This window comes from Mesoplodon mirus (genome assembly GCF_964341445.2).
Source record: "Mesoplodon mirus genome assembly, chromosome: 5".
NCBI lineage: Eukaryota > Metazoa > Chordata > Mammalia > Artiodactyla > Ziphiidae > Mesoplodon > Mesoplodon mirus.
Window position 1 is genome coordinate 30,664,329 of NC_138980.1, and position 20,497 is coordinate 30,684,825.

A 20,497-nucleotide genomic window follows, 5' to 3' on the forward strand; every position below is an offset into this window, starting at 1 on the left:
GTGTGCTTATGCCTGACAGGATGCAGTTAGGTGGTCTTGGAGGATACTGGAGCTCTGGAGCACCTGCCCCCTTCACAGTATATCCCACACTCACCCAGGATTGGGGATTTTTAAATTTTTATTTCAAAAGCTTGGATAGCTTCAATATCCAGGTCGTGGCAAAATCAGGACACGTGTAAAATACCTTACAATACATTAGATTCCCGAAAGGTACCAAAAAGTACAGTAAAATTAACACTTCCATTATAGGAAATGTATGACACAAATAATATAAAATTAAAGGTGAAAAAAGGTGACACTGTTTTCCTAAGATACAATTTACTCTTTACAACCAGGGTCCCACAGGTCCAGGCTGCAGAGCAGCCGCAGGAAGCAGACCCTCCAGTCTGGCTCTGGGTAACCCGGTAATAAAAATGAGCCCATAATGCCGCTCTGGCCTCTTGAGACACCACACGCTGCCTAAAACTAGAGCTCTGGATATATTAAACAGGAGAGTGATTTCCAGGGGGGAAATTTTAAATAAGACGCACATGGGACAGCCCATAGAAAGTTTGCCAAGTTAAATTTGGTACATAACTGTGTTCACTTGATATCCAAACAAAGCGTGTGCGGTCAGTCGGACACTCCTGCCAAAGCCTCAGTATGGCTTGTAGTTATTCTGATGGCCACCGCGTCGCTGGCTCTTCCCGTAATTTGTACTACCCTGACCTAGGGACAAGAACAACAATGAGAGCAGCTACAACTTACTGAGCATTTACCCCTGTGCCAGGCGCTTGATACGCATCCTCACCAGAGCCAACAACTCTGATAGGACATCTTCCCCACCTTCCTGAGCCCCAAACGCTCAAAATCAGGTAGCTCCAGTGAGCAAGCCAGGCCACAAAGCCCAGCCTGTCCGACTCCAAAGCCCCTGCTGCCAGTGGCCCCTGCACTGTCTGTCCTGCCTCCCAGGGTGGGTGAGTGGATGGGGGCCTCCCTCTCTCCTACTTACTGTAGTCGTAGCCGGGGCCGTAGCCGTAATAACCATAAGGCGAGTAGTCGTAGCCGCCATAGCCGGGCCCGTAGCCCTGCTGGTAGCCGTAGCCCTGGTTCCAGTAGCTGCCGTAGCCCTGATTCCAACTCTGACTCTGACCTGTGGGGGGGAGCAGGGCACAGGGGCCCATGGACCATTTAGCACACGCAGGAGCTAGGATGGAGGAAATCCTGCCCTTTGGGTGGCGAGATTACTATGGCAACTCAGAAAAGCCAAGGGGCTGCTGTCCTGGTGTAGAGGGAGGGCCCTGGGCCCAGCCCTGTACCTGAGACCCAAGCTGGGGATAAGAAGGCCAGGCCAGGTTGGAAAACTAACTTCACTGGGGCAACCGAGGCAGCTCACTCTCATTCAAATCACCCTCTGATCACCCCCACCCTCCCTGGCAGCTTGGCCTTAAAAAGGATGGAGTTCAGGCTTTGGAGTCAGAGGGGCCTGGGATGGAAGGAGGTTAAGCGCCTGGCACAGCCTTGCCCTACCCTTCAGCCCACCCACCCACGGGTGTACCAAGACTCAGGACAGCCACAGAGCCAAGCACACCCCATCTTGATGCAGATGCCCGCTCTGCCCTGGGGCCCCAGACCATAGGAGAAAGATGGGCTCTTCCACTCCAAGCAGCAGCAGCAGCATAGCCTCAACCCAGGAAGACGATTCCTGATCCTGCCCACCCTGCTGCACCAAGCACCAGAGGCCAAGAGAGCCCCCCAAACAGGCACAGAAGCTCCATGCAGGCAGGGAAACAGGACCCATCTTCATCTGGGTTCCACTCACCTCCTCCACTTCCGCCACCACCACCGCTGCCTCGGTTCCCTCGGTTGCGATTCCCACGGCCCCCAGAGCCATACTGCTGCTGTTGATAAACCTCTTTGGGCTGAGCCACCTTGATTTCACACTGAAAGCCAAGAGAACAGTGGGTCATGCCAGTGGGACAAGCCCTGGGCAGGGAGTGTGCACCAAGGCCTTCACTGACAAACGTTCAGGAGGCAGATCTTCTCTATCTGCTCAAGAACACATGCTGGGGTGGGAAACCACATTTGGACTAGCTCTCAGAACCACAACTAAAACCTAGACAGACCGAAAAACTCACACAATGGGCTTTTTGGCTCAAGCCTTTCCCCAGAGTGCTTGAAACAATGGGATACACCCAATGGGATAGGTCTACTGATGGTCACCCTTGGGTGCTCTAACAAGTGGGAGAAGAGGGACAGCTGGACCAATGCCAGTCCAGTGTAGCAAGACAGCACACCAGGTGTCAGTCTGGTGCCACCCTGGGCAAGGGAGTCCAGAGAAGGCTTCCCAGGTAAGGGGTCTTAGAGAAAAAAGGTTCTTTTTTCTCCCCAGAAGAAATAAAGCATTCCACTCAAATACACTATTGAGGTGGCAACCCTGACCTCCATCTTATAAAGAAAGCCACTGAGGCTCAGGGCAGCCTTCCCTAAGGCCATACTGCTCCCCCTTTCTCCTCCAACCACTGGTGTGCTGTTGGGATGGGCCAGATATCTGTGTCCTCTTAGGGCCCAAAGAGTCAATTTCCTTTTTGCTCAAAACTCTGCCTACTGTGGGTGGGAGTAAGGTCATGGACCTTCAAGTGCTCCTGCTTTAAGTATATTTTTAAAAGAAAGTCCACTGACACACACCCCTCTCCATTAAGACCAATTAAAAAAACATTTTACATAAGATGTGCCCATACAAGCATACTCAAAAAACTGGCAAATTACCAAGTGATGCAATCTCATGTTTTCTATCCCACTAAGTTAAAAATGCTGAATACAACCAGCTAAAAGACACTTATTTCAAGACCAACCACTAGCAGTTTGACTAATGGTGCCCTAATAGGCTCTTCATGCCCGTTTCACATCATGGCACAGAGAAAAAGGCCTCTTTCCATGTCACTGTCCACTGGGGTAACCATTAATGGATGAGGTCTCACCCACCAGCCCCTATGATCCCATCTCATTTTACATAAAATTTAGGGGCCCAATCCCAAATCCAATCTTTCCAAATTCCCAGCCAGGAGCCCCACCCTATGTGTCCCACTTTATCTGGCTGCCACTCCTGCTCAGGCAGAGCCTGCCACACCTTGCCAGTGGGCCACACCCTCAACTCCCAACTGCCTCGGCCACTGGAGAACACTTGAAGCATGAACTACCTACCCTCTCTCCTGTCCAGAGTTCAGAGGGAAGAGTTGCCCCTCACTGAACAGGACTCTTGCTTATTTGAAGTCAAAACTGGCTCTAGATTTAAGGTGGCCAGGACCCTGGGAGCTCTTTGGAAAAGATCTTTGGAGTGGGGCTTAATTTAACCAGTAACCAAAGGGGATGGAGATAAAACAGATTTGGTTGTGGCAGGAGATAAGAGAAAAGCTCTGCAGCAATGTCCGAAGCAGGTAAGACTTCGCCACAGAAATCAGTAAATGGCAATTTTAGAATCTTCTGAGACCTTAACTGTAGGACTTAAACACTTTGCACTCTAGATCCTGAACACCATGACCTCTACCTTTAAGTCAGGAACTGAAGAGGCTACTCAGCACACTCCCTATCCCATATAAGCCTCCAGTCCTCCAGTATTCTCCTGCCTCCCTCATATCCTGTCCTACCAGCCTAGAAGCTCCGTGGAAGACAGGACAACCTGCCCCTCCCCTATCAGGACAGCAGACAGTGCAGAAAACAGTAACGTACATCCTGGAGAACTCTTGGAGGTAACCCAGTGCCTAACCCATGCCTGCAAAGGCCAGCTCTCCAGCAGAATGCCAAGCACACACAGCTGGGGACACCTTACCTTACTTCCACTGATGGTGTGGAACTTTTTCTCCAGAACTTTCTTCACAGGTTCCTCTTCTTTAAAGGTAATAAAAACAAAGCCTCGTCTTTTGTTCGACTTTGGATCCATTGGAAGCTCAATGGCTTCAATCTGCAAACATAAGCAAAGCTCAGGACCCTACCGCAGAGCCTATAAGGAACTCACAGGAGAAAAAGTCCACAAACACCAGAGTGAAAAAGAGCTCCAGCCAGCCAAGGTGCCAAGGACCAGGAAGAAGGCAATCTCGGTACAGCTGGCAGACCACCCCGGGAGCCACACACTCACCTCCCCAAACTCGCCGAAGTACTCCCTGATCTTCTCCTCAGTGGCTTCAGGATTCAGACCCCCCACAAAAATTTTCTTTACTGGGTCTTTCTTCATGGCCATGGCTTTTTTGGGGTCAATGACACGGCCATCCAGCCTGTGCTCCTTCTGGTCTAGAACCTGTTCCAACAGAAGGGAGCTGGGTTCTAACTCAGCAGCATGACCCTGAACAAGGACCTTCTCTTTAAGGCACAAGACTCCAACACAGGCACACAAAATGTGCTTCACCCCTTTCAAACTCTACCCCCAATCTGACTTCCCAACCCTATCTCCAAACTTCACTTGGTTTACCTAAAGACCTATAAATCTATCTTCACCCCCCCGCCAGTCTTTGCCCATGCCGTGCACCCCTCTTCCTGCCCAGGCAGCCCCAATTTAAGGCCTATCTCCTCCAGAAGTAAAGCAGTAATTAAAAGCACAGGCTAGAACTAGGCTGTGAGAACTGGAATCCTCACACTCCACCCCTTACTATGTGATTTCTACTTAACCTTCTGAGCCTTAGGTTTGTTTTCTACAAAATGAGTAAAATAATGCTTATCTCCTAGCAACCATGGACTCTCTTCTAGTCTTCTCAATGAAATGTTTGCTTCAGCAGGGTCCAGAATAGGCACAAGATCATAAACGGTCAACTATAATCTTCCTGGACCACTCCTGCCCACTCACTCCTCCATTTAATCTCTACTTTTAATCCCTTCATAAAGGAGAGCATAAGTTCCCAACCTCTCTGCTTTTCCCAAAGCACCCAACCATGTGCAAAACACATAAGCCAATCATGGTCTATGAATAGTATCCTCATAGAATACACAGACTTCTGATTATAAAGTACCCAGCTTACCTTCTCCACGCTGGCTGCATCTTTGAAGAGGATAAACCCAAACCCTCTTGACCGGCCAGTGTTGGGATCCATTTTTATTGTACAGTCAACAACCTCTCCAAATTTGGTAAAATAATCCTTTAGGTCCTTTTTGCTGGTATCCCAGCTCAGGCCACCAACGAACATTTTTCTGAAATGGTGGGGTGAGAACAGGGAAACAAGCCTTAGAAAGCTGTCATTTCGGAAGGACTGGCCCTAGCAAAGCTTTCACTGAAAAGATTGTAAATAAAGCCACCATTCGGAACAAAGGTTTACCCTTAGGGCCCATAAGGGTTCTACCTCTGGAAGATGTTAACAAATCTCCGCTACCCTTCCAAACGGAATCTTGACCGTAACAAAGCCTCAGGTGAGCCGTACCCCCAAGGAGTGGGGGAAAAGGAAGCACAACCTAGCCGGAGAGCTAGGTCCTGAGCACTCACAACTGGAAGGAATCTAATTTGTCTAACAACCGTGTATCAAAACGCTACGGTCCCTGCCACCTCCGAGCACTCGCTCTCAAGGAACTCAAGGCTTCCGGGGCCGAGTCGGAGTTCAGACCGTGACTCCGCCCTGGAAAGGAGGCGGAGGAGGAAGGCCCTGCCGCGCGCCAACTCCGCCCACGCAGCCCAGGCAGTCCGCGACCCGCCGGGCCCCGGGTCCGAGCGCACTCCCCTTCCGGGCCGCCAGCCAGCGGCCCCGGGGCGGCGCCAAAGTCGACCCAACAAACTCCTGCAAACTCCGGCGTGCACGGAAAGCCGGCGGCGCGGAGTTGCTGGTCTGCGGGCCGCGAGCAGGCCCCGGCCGCCCGCCCCTCCCCCCGCCGCGTGGCGCCAACAAAAGGCGGCCCCGGAACAAAGGCGTCGCCCTCCGTCGGCCCGCGGCCGCACCTACCCCGCGTCCTCCTCGTTCTTGCTGGCGTTTATCTGGTCACCCTCGGCGCCGTTCTGGTTGCCGGCCTGGGGCGCCACGCTCCCGCCTCCGGCGCCAGCCGCAATCCCGGTGCCAGCACCAGTCCCGGCCGGCGACTCGCCTTCGGGGGCGGCCTCGTGTCCGTTCTCGGTGGCGCCCGTCGTCTCCATGGGCTGCTCCTCACCCGCTTCCGACATGCTAGGCCGTGGCGCGCGGCTCCTGCAACGAGTGGCCAACAACGCATCAGGCCGGCGCCGCTCCCTCCCGGGCTCCCGCCCGTCACCCATGGGCCCGGCCGCTCACCTTGCCGCCGATGACGCCGCGGGGCCCGCTTGTCCCCACCCGCCGGGAAGGCACCGCGGGCTCGGCCGCGCTCACGCTTGCGCTGCCGGGCCTCTCCCCCGTCTACCGACGGAGCCGCCGCGACCTCGCGCCCTCCTCCCTCGGCCTGCGCTGCCGCTGCCGCACGAAAGCCACCAACACAGAAACTCTCGCAGGCCCGCGCGGTGCTGCCGCCTGACAATGCCGACTCGTGGCGCTCTTTATAATGCCGGAGCCGAGGGAACCTCGCAACAAAGCGCATGCTCATTGGCTTCGCCGGCCCGTCACTCAACCCCGCGCCGGCTTCCCATTGGCCGCGGTGGCGCGCGCACGGTAGATCCAGGCGGGCTTTGTCCTCATCTTAGAATTCGCGCGAGCCGGGGCCTTGCAGAGAGTCACTGGGTCCGGTGGTCCGACGGCTCTGTCCCGAGCGGCCGGCGGCCCGAGCCCAGGGGCGGAGAGGCGCAATACTGACCCTTCGCCCTCTAAGGCCGTAGTCCCTCGTCCCGGTGCGCCCTAATCCAGCATTGGCAGCCTTGGCCACTCCGTTTCCCAAAAGAGGAAACTGGACTCGAGGAAGCCTCGGAAACCGAAGTCGCCCCAACTGGAAGTGCAGAACCCGGCCTTCCGAGATTGGGCGCGTAGTGCCCGCCAAGGCCCTTGGCTTGGCTCGGAGAAATTGGGACGCATCCCGCCCTCCCCCTTGACCTTGGTGCCGTCAAAGCCACGCGCTCCCGCCACTTCAGCCGCCTCCCCCGGAGGCGAGAAGCGAGGAGGGGGCGGAGTTCGTCGAGTGACTGTTGCCAATGGTGCTCCGCCGGGATGTGGCGGGAGACACGGTGGGACCACGGTGTTCCCCAATCCTAGGTCGCCTGGCACCACGTTGACGACTGGCATCATCAAATTTTTACTTTTGATTACTTAAACTCTTTCATTTAATTCATTTATTTTTGCTAAAATCTATTTTTAAGAGAAATGTACCACTTCCTTGAAATCATGAAGTTTGGGGGGAAGGGATGAATAGTTCTCTTTTTCTAATATACAAAACCCCTTAATATTTATCTACTTGACCACCAAGCCTGAAAGGCCTGCGTAATCCCACGATTCCTTTTAATCATATGGGTGACAAGCCCCAAATGAACCAGGAATAAAACCTCTGAAGCCTGGGGATTACCAAACAACAGCAGAACACAAGTAGCTGACGTCTCCCGCTGGAATCCTGCTGCCAGGCCCGGTGTGATAGGCTGGGCGTTCTATTTTCTCATCTGGTCTCCTAACAATCCTATGGAAGGTGGTACCATAACCAATTTATAAATGAGAAAACAAGCCCAGAGCCCTGGCCCAAGGCTCACTCCCTAAGTCAGCCAGCCAGTGGAGTTGCCATGAGAATGTAAAATGTCACAATTTCACATCTGGAAAAAATAATTTTTTAAAAATCTGAAGATTTAGCCACACAACGCTGCATTTCCCCCAAGGTATCAACCCCCTAGAGCTGGGCACCCACCCAAGATGAGCAAATGCCTCTGGTTCATCCCAAGGCTCACCTGACCATTTCACTTTCAGGTTAGATTCCATAAACTGGAATTCACGTATCTCCATAAAACCTTGGTCATGTCACTGAAATCTGGTGGTAAGGCTTGCAGGGAAGTCCCTAACAAACTCTCCACCCCAGCCCTTGCCCACCCACAGAAATAAGGACCAGGGTTTTGGTCACAGGCAATGATGGGCACAGCTGCCCAAGCCATGAAGAAAATTCAGGCAATCAAGGTCAAGTGTAGCCACAGGACATAACTAATGAGGGCACACATTCACTTAATCTCCTGCTCTTGTCCACATGCATTCCTTTAGCACAATTTGGTAAATGCTTTCAATGACATGTCAGGTCTGAGGATAACAACATTTGGACGGTGCTTCACAGTTTGCAAAATACTTTCACCAACATTGCTTTCTTGGAGCTTCAAAATACCTTCCTATGCAGTTATCCATAGTTTATACACAAAAACACTGAAATCACACAGCTGAAATCGTGGCCACAAAGCCAGCACTTCCAATTCTACATTGTTTCCAGGGCTCCTGACTACTCCTGACTAGGACAAGGGGGCTCTGAGCTTCTGAGTTCCGTGGTCTAAATTAGATCTCAGATGAGATTAAATGATTTTGAACCTCAAATAAAGCACTGGCCTAGAACCTACTTTATAAACTGTAAAGAACTGCAGACAGTTGGGGGTCAGTCTTAGCACAGAATGCTTTTATACTGCATGCAAGGGTGCTTCTGACAGAGGCAGGGCACCACGCTGTTTGGAAGCAGCAGGAATTCCCTTTGACACAAGGGACTCTTGTTATTTGGTCCTAGTTGCAGACATGAGTTGAGGGCATCTTCTATGACAATGAGGTTCTCAAATCAGCAAGGAGCCCAGTTACCCCCAAAGTCCCTTAAGAGGCCCTTAAAGTAAAGTCCCATGGCTTTGGGGATTCAGGCTGTCAGGCAATATATGTGTAAGAATGTGTACAATCACCAACCTAGAATACAGAGAGTAGACACAAAATGCATTTTGAAAGTTTTTTAAATTACATAAATTTTTCTTTTTCTTTTTTTTTCTTATTTTGGCTGAGCCTGCAAGGTGGAAATTGCAGGAGTTAACTGCAAATATGTTGTGATTGTTGTGGCTGACTCCCATAGGGGGCCACTTCCCACACCACAGCTCCACGGGCTCCAGCTAGAGGAAACTTTCTAAAACACAAGTCGGATCTTGTCACACTCTGCGTGAAAACCGTGGCTGGCTTCCCAATACTCTGAGGTTGAAGTCTTAACCCTGAATATAGGTGAGAGGGACAGATGGGGCTCACAGAAATCCATGCCCCCCTCCCTTCAACCTCTCTTCCTCTTGAGTGGAACAGTCACTTCCAGGCCTGAGCAGTTGAGACTGGGCGCTCCCCCCAGGCCTCTCTTCCCCTGGAGACCGTGTGTTCTGCGTGGCAGAGCTACATTATAAAGAAGAGCTGTTCAGCCCACATCAGACTTGATGTGAGCACGAAATGAGTCTGTACTGGGTCAAGCCACTGAGATTTGGGGGTTTATCTCTAACTGCAGCCTAGCCAAGCCTGACCGTTCCACATGGCTCGAGCCACCCCAGTCACACCTCAGGCCCAGCTCTCCATTCTAGCTGTGCTGATTTGTTTTATTTGCTGGAACTGATCTGCACCCTTCTGTCTTTCCACCTGCTGTTCCCTCTACCTGGAATATTCTTCCCCAAATCTTACCTGCCTACTCTACATATCTGTTTTGGGTTGAATTGTATCCCCTAAAAGATCTGTTCAATTCCCAACCCGTGGTACCCGTGCATGTGACCTTATTTGGGACGAGGATCTTTGCAGATGTAATCAAGTTAAGAAGAGATCAGACTGAAGTAGGTGGCCCCTTAATCCAATAGGGCTGGTGCCTTATAAAAAGAGAAGACACAAAGACAGACACAAGGAAAACACCATGTGACAACAGAGGCAGAGACTGGAGTGACAAGTCTACAAACCAAGTGCCTTGGTCAGTTCAGGCTGCTATAACAAATACTATGGTCCAGGTGCCTTAAAAAACAAACTTATTTCTCACAGTTCTAGAGGCTGGGAAGTCCAAGATCAAGATGTCTGATGAGGACCCGCTGCCTAGTTTGCAGATGGCTATCTTCTTATTGTATCTTCACATGGCAGAGAACAGAGAGAGAAGCAAGCTCTCTCATGTCTCTTCTTAAAAGGGCACTAATTACATCATGAGGGCCCCACTCATCTAAACCTAACTGCCTCCCAAAGGCCCCACTTCCAACTACCATCACACCGTGGATTAGGGTTTCAACATATATGAATTTGGAGGGACACAAACATTCAGTCCATAGCACAAAGGAATACCAAGGATTACCAGCAACACCAGAAGCTAGGAGAGAGGCATGCAGCAGATTCCCCCCTAGAGACTTCAGAGGGAGTGTGGCTCTGCCAACACCTTGATTTTGGTCTTCTAGCCTCCAGAACTGTAAAATAATAAATTTCTTTTCTTTTTTTTCTGCTTTGTCAGGCATTTATTTAGGTGTCTTGCTAGTACAAGTTCCTGTTACCTGGGTTTGATATACAACCTCAAATTCTTATACTGCAATTTTTGGGGTATGACCAAATGTAACTTCTAAAAAAAAAAAACAAGTACTGCTGAGTTTATTTATTCACTTACTGTCTCACAGTTTTTATCCTTGCCCCTATTATCAAGTAAACAGAGACAATAAATTTTTATTGTTGTTACGCCCCCCAGCTGGTGGTGCTTTGTTATGGCAGCCCTAGCTGACTAATCCAACATCCATCAGACTTCAGCGTCCTCCAGAAAGTGTTCTGTCAGGCCCCAAGGAAGGGCCCCTCTCAGAGCACAGATCACACAATATTGACACTGACCAAGAGCTCAATGAGATCCTGCACCAGGTCTGTCTCCTTTGCCCTGACACCTCCAGTGGGCACTCCAATACCTGCAGACTGAATAAAAGATCTCTTAACCAAGGTGACAAACTGGTTCCTACTGGGCTGAATCTGACTTTCAGATGTGTTTGCTTGCCTATACAGTGTTCAGAACATCGTAAAAAATTATTTGCCAACATTTACAAAGCATGATATGTCTACAAAACATTACATTTCCAGGCACCTTTGGAAATTTTTTAGATAAAGTCACACTGGGCCACAGTCCCACATGTCCACACTCAGCGGGAGCTGAGTCACACTGCTCCCCCAGCAGGTGGGGCAGGTGCTGTCCAGCTCACTCCAGCCCTCACGAGGTCCTAATGTCTTGTTCCTGGGCCCTCTAAACTCATCATCATCAACTGAAAGCATTAGGGATGCCAGTCCCTAACTAGGCCTCCATGAAATTCAGCTTCTTCCTCTTGAAAACAGGAATGACAACACCTGCCTCTCAGCACTCCTGCAGGGATCAGAGACTGTCTGCCAAGAGTTTAGCACAGTGCCGGGCGGGTAGTAGATATAAATGCCAGCTGCTAGGGCTGCTAACAACAGTAACAATAGAAGATCTCAGGGATGACTCCTTCACCTCATGAGCTCCCCATCGCACCTCAAATCGAATCCTCAAAACAGAAGTGGAAGATCTGGAGAAGCTCTACTAGCCAATGCCCTGCCCACACCTGCTAAGGTCACATTCTTGCAACAGCCACCCATGCCTAGTTTGAGTCTCAGAGGCAGCCTCTGTCCAGCAGAGGCCAATCAGAATTGCCTAGGACACCCTTCTGGAATCAGACCTTAATGGAATAAGGTCTGTATGTGGTTCACATACAGACCTAAACCTCCCAGTCTCCTCGGAGCTTGCAGGGCTGCATTCAGTGGACACGGCATACAGAGGGGCCCAGCCTGGCTTCATAGCACAATCTCCTGCATGGTTTTTAAAACTTCAGATTCCCAGGTCCCTGGGGCTGGATTCTCACTTTTATACAGCATTCCGGGCACGGGACATTGGGATAGGGACAGATTCAGGATGCACTGCTGCTGACCAGGTCGGGGATGAGCCTATGAAACCAGAAAATGCCCATCTCCCTGCTGAAAGGCAGCAGCGCCTCCTCACCAGAGCAGCCCTGGAGGGGCTGTGTGTGTGGTTTATCACTGCAACTAAGTCAGGGTGGGCCTGGGAGACTCTCCCTTTGAGCCTCAGTTTCTGATTACACGACAATGCATATATTCACTCATTTACTAACAGCTCGGGCTTCACCTGCCATCAACATGACCCTCAGGACAGACCTGTTTTTTGAACTCTAAACCCACACGAGTCACTATCCCTCAACATCTCTCCTGAACTGTCCCCAAGGCACCTCAATCTCAGCATGTCTAAAAGAGAACACATTACATTCCCCTGAGCCCAGACCCTCTGCCGGTGCTCTTGGCCACAGAGAATGCCTCTACCACCCTACCTGTGCAGGCCAGGAACCTGACTGGGTCAGCCTTGACACCCCTCTCCTATCTAATCCATCACCTAGACCTGGACATGCCTTTATTACTGTCACCTGCACTCAGGTTTGCACTACAGGAATATCAGTCAGGGAAGGCTACATTCTGTACCAAATATATCTAAAAGCCACGGAAGATTGTTTCTTACAGATAACAGGCCTGGGTGGTGTTCAGGCTAGAGAAGTGGCCCTCCTCCATGGGGTCATTTAGGGACCCAGGCCCCTTCCATCTTATGGCTCCACCAGCCCCTCGGGCCTTGTCATCGCACGCAGCTGGTAGAAGGAAACATACAGGGTGGAGCTCGTGTGAGTCTTGATGGCCCAGGCCTGGAAGTGGCACGTGTCACTCTCACTCACCTTCCATTGGCTGGAACTCTGGTGGCCTTGCCTTACTGCAGTGGACCCTGAGAAGTGAGCTGGGCTGCTTGCACAGGGAAGGCAAGGACAGACAGGGTGCCCCGTTTTCACAAGAGGCTTCAACAACTGCACGTTAATGACAGCGAAGGGAGACTCTAGAGGATAGCTTTCCTTTGGTCAACCTGCCTTTCAGGGACCATCACCAAGTACCACCACTATCAGAGGCACCCCTGCCCCTGCCCCTCCCCCAGGAGTGGAATCTACGTTTCCACGTGGTGAGATGAACGCTGTATCAGGGAAGCACAGGAGGACAGGGACACATGGGAGAGACACGAAGTAAGCTAGGGAAGTGGGCAGGAAGGACAAGGCTTCCCACAGGAGCAGACGCTTGGGCTGTGCCCTGGAGACTAAATGGGGGTTCTCCAGGCAGGGATGGGGGAGAAGTGGGTGCAGGCAGAGGAGACCGACTGAGCAAAGGCTCAGCGCGTGAGAAAGCACAGACTGTTTGGAGAACTGCAAGTAGCCCCACATGACAGAGAGGAGCTGAGATTGTGTCGCTGGGCAGGGGCTTTACATGCCACGATAAAGGGTTCCATTCATCCACAGGAAACAGGAAGTCAGTGAGTACTGCAATGGCAATGGTCCATGAAAGGAGGGGGTGATGAGAGACATTAAGGAACGTGTGTGGTTACAACCCTGACTCCATGCGTAGGGGCAGGATGGGCAGTAAGGCTGGAAAGTTGGACCAGAACCACCAGGTGGAGGGCCTTGAATGCCAGGCCTGACAAGGAAGGCAGAGGGAAGCACTGCCTGCCTCTCTCAAGTAGAAAACCATCCCCCCACAGGTGATGGCCTCCTCACTTCCTGCCTATGCCTGCCTCTAGCAGCACAGTTTGTTTTGTCCATTTCTTCTAGTACTTTAGTCCCTAATGGCTAGAAAAGAATCAAGAGGTGATCCATTTCAAAGATGAAGTCCAAACCCCTCATTACCAGGGAAGAAAACCAAAGGTCAGAGAAGGGAGAGTGCCTTAGTCTGTTCGAGCTGCTATAACAAATTACTATAGACTACATGGCTTATAAATAACAGAAATTTATTTCTCACGGCTCTGGAGGCTGGGAAGTACAAGATGAAGGCATCAGCAGACTGGGTGTCTGGCGAAACCCACTTCCTGGTTCACAGATGGCTGTCTTCTCCCTCTTACTTCTTCTCACCTGGCAAAAGGGGTAAGGGAGCTCTGTGGGGCCTCTTTTATGAGGGCACTAATCCTATTCAAGAGGGTTCTACCCTCATGACCTAATCACCTCTCAAAGGCCCCACCTCTTAACACCATCACCTTGTGGAGGGGGTAAGATTTCAACATACGAATTTGCAGGGGGAGCACAAACATTCAGTCTATAGCAAGGAGTAACATGTCTAGTGGCACCAGGCCTAGAAGCCAGGCCTCCAAGTGCCGTGCCCTCTCAGCACCTCTAACGCTCCCTCAAGCCCCAGGCACTTGGGAAACAAGAGACAACAGGGATGCTGAGGGTGTCATCCTGCCACCTCAAGTGCTGAGTATGAGAGACCACAGATATGAACACAGAAACTCCGCCTTTCTCCTACGAGCCAAGAAACAGGAATCCACAGGCAGGTACCATCTCCTTAGCACCTCCCACCCCTTTCTCCTTCCAGAGGGCAAGGCAAAGCCAGCTCCTGGGCATGAACACCAAGTGCAAGGAGCCAAGGCTCTGACGGTCACGTTTGTTCCCAGCACAAGGCCAGAGTAGGCAGGACTCCCAATGCTGGGCAGAGGGGGCCCACGTGGCTGAGGAGAGAGGAATGATCTCTAGCCACGAGCCCTCTCCAGCTGTGAAAAGCAAGGATTTGGGGGGTGAATGCTGCATCTTATCATTCTATCTCCACATTCTGCCAGTGAACTAGCCAAACCACTTCGCCAAGTAGGCTCAGAATGGAAGATAAGTGCATACTGTCTCCTGATCCAGGGGGGTTGAGAGCTGGAAGCTCCTCAGGGCAGGGTCCTCATCCCACACTCACCTGGCTGACTGCTCGGGAACCTCTTGCTTCTCGCCAGCTGCCTTGCCCCCCAGCTTCTCACAGCTGCCCCCCAAACAGCTCAACCCCACTATTCCCTGAAGCCCCCTCACCACCTCCAACCTAGCCCTGCAGAAGCCTCCTTGGTCTGCATATCCACCTCACCCTGCCCTTCCACCTCTTCTTAATGAAATCCAACGTCCCCAACATGGCCCCACACTCCACTCCTGAATGCCAGGCTGCACTTCCTCTCACCTCCCTCAACACAAGTGGAGGGGCCATCTCACCCCGTGTCCCCAGTCTCACTCCTTGAGCAGCACGGTACAACAGAAATATGATGCAAGCCACAAATGCAAACACATGGATAATTTAACATTTTCTAATAGCCACATTAAAAGACTATTAGACAATTAGTAAAATGGTAAAAAGAAACAGGTGAAACTAATTTTAATAATATTTAATTTAGACCAATCTATCCAAAATATTATAATTTCAACATGTAATCAACATTAAAAATTATTGAGATATTTTGCTTGTTTTTTTAGATTGCCTTAAATCCAGTGTGTATTTTACACTTACAGTACGTCTCAATCCAGACTACATACTTTTCGAGTGTTCAGTAGCCACATGGAGCCAGTGGCCACTATACTGAGCAGCACAGATCTAGACCAGGGGTTGGCAAACCATGGCCCACAGCCCAGATCCGGCTGGCCTCCTGTCTGATTTTGTATGACTCCTCAACAAAGAGTGACTTTTTTGGGGGGGGTGGGGGACACACACCACACCACGAGTCTTGAGGAATCTTAGTCCCCTGCAGTGGGAGCTCGGAGTCCTAACCATTGGACCACCAGGGAATTCCCAAGAGTGATTTTTTAAATATTTTTAACGATTGAAAAAAATCAAAAGAATAGTATTTCATGACACAAATTCTATGAAACCCAAAAGTTAGTGTCCATAAGTAATGTTTTAAATTCTGTCAATAAAGATGTATGGAAATATGTTTCATCTCTTCTTATATTTTTACTTATCTCCTAATACCCTCTAAATTTTGCCTCTTGTCCCACATAGCGGGAAATATTTACTATCTGATCCTGTACAGGGAAAGTTTGCCCAGCTCTATTCTAGACCATTCACCTGCCCCCTAGACTCCAATACAAGAGCTCCAGATTTGGCTTTGGAATCAAAAGGACAGCTCAGGGCTTCCCTGGTGGTGCAGTGGTTGAGAGTCCGCCTGCCGATGCAGGGGACACGGGTTCGTGTCCCGGTCCAGGAAGACCCCACATGCCGTGGAGCGGCTGGGCCCGTGAGCCATGGCCATTGAGCCTGCGCGTCCGGAGCCTGTGCTCCGCAACGGGAGAGGCCACAACAGTGAGAGACCCGCGTACCGCAAAAAAAAAAAAAAAAAAAAAGACAGCTCAAATCCCAGCTCCCCTGTGTCCCAATTCTGGGTTTAGAACAAGTCACTTCCCCTTGTTGAGCCTCATTTTTCTTCATTTGAAAGTCGGGTCAGCACTCAAGTGGGTGTAAAGAGGGTGAAAGCCCAGCGTCAACCATAGAGCTGGTCACTCATTCACTCGTTTCCAGTCCTCCAGTCTCATTCCAGTTTCCAGTCTTCACATCTCCAGCTGCAGCACCTGTCCACCGAGTCCCCCTCACCTCACTCAGTACCTCGTCCAGGTGACGCCTGCACCAGTCACATTCTCCCAGCATCCTCAGCAATCTCTACCTCCACTGGCAGGAGCCCCATATCGGTGACTTCTGAATCAATTCGGCAGCACAAACCTCCTTCTGCCTGGAATAGCCTCCCGTCTTCCTCACCAAATTCTGTCTCCTCCAAGATGACACCCACGCACGGCCAGCAGTGCCCTTTAGCTCGCAGCTTTGCCCCTCCGCGGGCCTGACAGCAGCACTTCCGGCACGCCCGAGAGGTGATCTGGGCATGCGCACAGCTCTGGTCCCTCCAGGCGAGGACCTGTTACAGGCCCAGCCCCAGTAGCCCTTTGCACACGCAAGGGCTCAACAAATACGTCAGACTGGCCTAGTGAGGCTTGGGCCAGCTTTCCAGGACCACGTCCTTCCTTCCCCCTCGAGCTCCATCAGTTCTCAAATCTCATCAATTTTGACATCCGACATCTTAATCCTGACGTCTCCCTGTTTCAGCGGTGCCTCCTCCCAGGGACACCCCTACCCATCTGGCCCAGTCCTGACGGCTCTGCTTTTCCAGAACCAACTCCATTCATCTCTCACCAGCCAAGGTCGGTCTGGTCACTGGCTTATGTTAGGCTAGTCTAGTCTCTAGTCCAGGGCCCACCTATTTTCCCTTGTCACATCCTGCCAGTAAATCTTTTCCTCCTGGGGAAGTGTGTCTTCTAAATTTGACCCGCCCTTTGGCTGTTAGGTCAGAACGACTTCCAGCAATGAAGAACGATGTCCTGGAATTGAACGTGTTGCCAACAAGTACTCTTGTCCCCAATTAATGTTCCTGCATTTTGCCAAAAAGGTGAGAACTAGCTTCCCACTGGTGGTGCTTTGAGCCCTGACCCATGATGGGATCAGCTTCCTCATGCCAGTCACCAGATTTTCCTTCTACACTCTAGCCACTTCTCAGTTTCTTTTTTCCCCCCATATTTTCTGTTGAGCTATAACTGGCATATCATAAAACCTACCCACTTACAGTGTACAATTCAGTGGTTTTAGCATATTCACAGAGTTGGTCAAAATAATCTCAGTTTGGAACACTTTCATCATGTAAAAAGAAACTCCTAACCTGGCCATTCCTATCCCAACCCTCCCTCCAGCTCCCACAACCACTAACCTGCTTTTGTCTCTATAGATTTGCCTGGACATTTTATATAAATGGAATCATATAAAATGTGGCTTTTTGTGTCTGGCCTCTTTCACTTAACATAGTCTTTTCAATGTTCATCCATACTATAGTGTGTATCAGTACCTCATTTCTCTCTTTTTTTTTTATTAGTTTCTGCTTTATAACAAAGTGAATCAGTCATACATATACATCTGTTCCCACATCCCTTCCCTCTTGCGTCTCCCTCCCTCCCACCCTCCCTATCCCACCCCCCCTCGTTTCTCTTTATTGCCAAATAATTTTCCACTTCTTTTGCTGGTTCCCTGTCAGAGGCTGAGTCTCAAAATGTTGAAGCACCCCAAGGCTCAGTCCTCCTCCCCTCTTCATCTCTATCTACTCAGTTCCTGGGTGATCTCATCCAGTCTCTTGACACAAAATACCACCTATATGCAATGACTCACAAATCTATCTCTCTGTCCGGCCCTTTCCCATGAGCTCCAGACACACAGGTCCCACATCGTCTTCCACATCTCCCTCCACTTGGCCATCTCAGGCATCAGGCTTGACACAACCAATACAAGAGAACCAGTCTGAGTTCAGTTATGGGTAGTGATGGAAGAATGCTAGTAAGTGTAAGCAAACACAATCTAACAGCACATTAATAATAATTTTAAATCAACAAGGAAGGCTTATTTCAAAAAGACAAGGATGGTTTAATATTAGGAACTCTGCTAATATAAAGCACCGTATTAATAGAGAAAATGAGGGAAAACGTCTTATCAATATATATTAACAGAGCAATTGATAAAACCCAACACATATTTTTAGTAAACATTCTTGATAAAATAGAATAAGGTAAACATTTATAAAAACAACCCAAACATCATCTTCCAGAAGCACTTTCATTAAAGTAAGAAACAACACAAAGTTGTATTCTTCCATCATTATTTAACCTTTTCTGGAGGTACAACCAATGCAATTGGACAAGAGAAAGAAACTAGAGGTATAAAAACAGGAAAAGAGTAGATAAAACCGTCATCATTTGCAGATAATATGATTATAAACATGGAAAACCCAAAGCCCAAAACACTATTCTAAACTATAAAAGAAGTCAGTATGGTGGCTTTTGTATATACCAACGACAATCAGAAGATATAAAAGAAGGACCTAAAACACCTAGGAATATACTTATCAAGATAAAGATGAAGAAAATTTGAAATATTGAGCATATACAAGATCTGAGCAAATAGGAAGATTCAACATTAGGAAGATGTCAAACCTCTCGTAAACAGTGATAAAATAATTTGTTATCGCTATCTTAATAGAAACACCAAAAATTTAATAGGAACACTCTCCTACTAAAAAGAGCAAGGTGCAGAATATTATGCATAGCATGCTTTTTCTATAAAAATGGGAAAAGCATTTGTATATAGACAAGATATGGACTATCTATAGAAGGCGAAGTAGGAAATGGGTCTCATTGGTTGCTTCTGGTTAGTAAAATGGGTAACTGAAATAGGGGTGGGAGGGACACTTCTCACTGTATAACTTTTTGGTATAATTTTGAACCATGTGAATATATTACTCATTCAAATTTTTTAAAACTGAAAAAAATCATATTTCTATTTTTAAAAAATATTTTAATGGCTCTGTGTTGCCAGCAAATGATTTAGGTATCTAAAGCCTTCCATAGGGGGCTTCCCTGGTGGCGCAGTGGTTGACAGTCCGCCTGCCGATGCAGGGGACACGGGTTCGTGCCCCGGTCTGGGAAGATCCCATATGCTGCGGAGCGGCTGGGCCCGTGAGCCATGGCCCCTGGGCCTGCGCGTCCGGAGCCTGTGCTCCGCAACGGGAGAGGCCACAACAGTGAGAGGCCCGCGTACCGCAAAAAATAAATAAATAAATAAATAAAATACATATTAAAAAAATAATAATAAAAAAAATAAAATAAAGCCTTCCATAACTGGGCTCCAAATAATGGTATTGATGATAAAAGGGAGGTGAGGATAGGGGAAGCCGCTGCCGCCACCACGAGCACCACCACCACCATCCAATCAAGGCACTACAGTGAGCTACATGCAGCCCATGCACCAAATCCAGCCCGCTGTCCTTCATTTATTTATTTTTAGCTGCGTTGGGTCTTCGTTGCTGTGCATGGACTTTCTCTAGTTGCGGCGAGCGGGGGCTTCTCTTCGCTGCGGTGCGCAGGCTTCTCGTTGCGGTGGCTTCTCTTGTTGCAGAGCACAGGCTCTAGGCGCGCGGGCTTCACTAGCTGTGGCTCGCTGGCTTCAGTAGTTGTGGCTCGCAGGCTCTAGAGCACAGGCTCTAGAGCACAGGCTCTAGAGCACAGGCTCAGCAGTTGTGGCGCACGGGCTTAGTTGCTCCACGGTATGTAGGATCTTCCCAGACCAGGGCTCGAACCCAAGTCCCATGCATTGTCAGGCAGATTCTTAACCACTGTGCCGCCAGGGAAGTCTCAGGGCATATGTGTTTGGGGGGGTTTATAACATCTTTATTGGAGTATAATTGCTTTATAATGGTGTGTTAGTTTCTGCTGTATCACAAAGTGAATCAGCTATACGTATACATATATCCCCATAACCCTTCCCTCTTGCGTCTCCCTCCCACACTCCCTATCCCACCCCTCTAGGTGGTCACAAAGCACCGAGCTGATCTCCCTGTGTTATGTGGCTGCTTCCCACTAGCTATTTATTTTATTTTTTCTTTTTTTATTTTTATTTTATTTTTTTTATTAGTTTCTGCTTTATAACAAAGTGAATCAGTCATACATATACATCTGTTCCCACATCCCTTCCCTCTTGCGTCTCCGTCCCTCCCACCCTCCCTACCCCACCCCTCCAGGCAGTCACAAAGCATCGAGCTGATCTCCCTGTGCTATGCGGCTGCTTCCCACTATCTATCTACCTTACGTTTGGTACTGTATATATGTCCATGCCTCTCTTTCGCTTTGTCACAGCTTACCCTTCCCCCTCCCCATATCCTCAAGTCCATTATCAAGTAGGTCTGTGTCTTTATTCCTGTTTTACCCCTAGGTTCTTCATGACATTTTTTTTTCTTAAATTCCATATACATG

At 49.6% G+C, this 20,497-nt stretch overlaps 1 protein-coding gene across 2 annotated transcripts; it reads right to left on the reverse strand.

Annotated features, from left to right (window-relative positions):
• Positions 1-100: 100 nt before the first annotated feature.
• On the reverse strand, positions 101-6,455 carry HNRNPAB (heterogeneous nuclear ribonucleoprotein A/B). Of its 2 annotated transcripts, XM_082622683.1 has the most exons (8): positions 6,219-6,455; positions 5,898-6,134; positions 4,989-5,157; positions 4,115-4,273; positions 3,809-3,940; positions 1,802-1,922; positions 992-1,132; positions 101-708 (listed from the first exon to the last, which is right to left on the reverse strand). In XM_082622683.1, exons 2-8 carry the CDS (start codon positions 6,110-6,112, stop codon positions 638-640), a joined length of 1,008 nt encoding a protein of 335 aa, XP_082478809.1. In that variant the 5' UTR covers positions 6,113-6,134; positions 6,219-6,455; the 3' UTR covers positions 101-637. The 2 variants fall into 2 exon arrangements, with proteins under 2 accessions (XP_082478809.1, XP_082478810.1); XM_082622684.1 differs by lacking the exon at positions 992-1,132 and having other exon boundaries at positions 6,219-6,454.
• Positions 6,456-20,497: the final 14,042 nt, after the last annotated feature.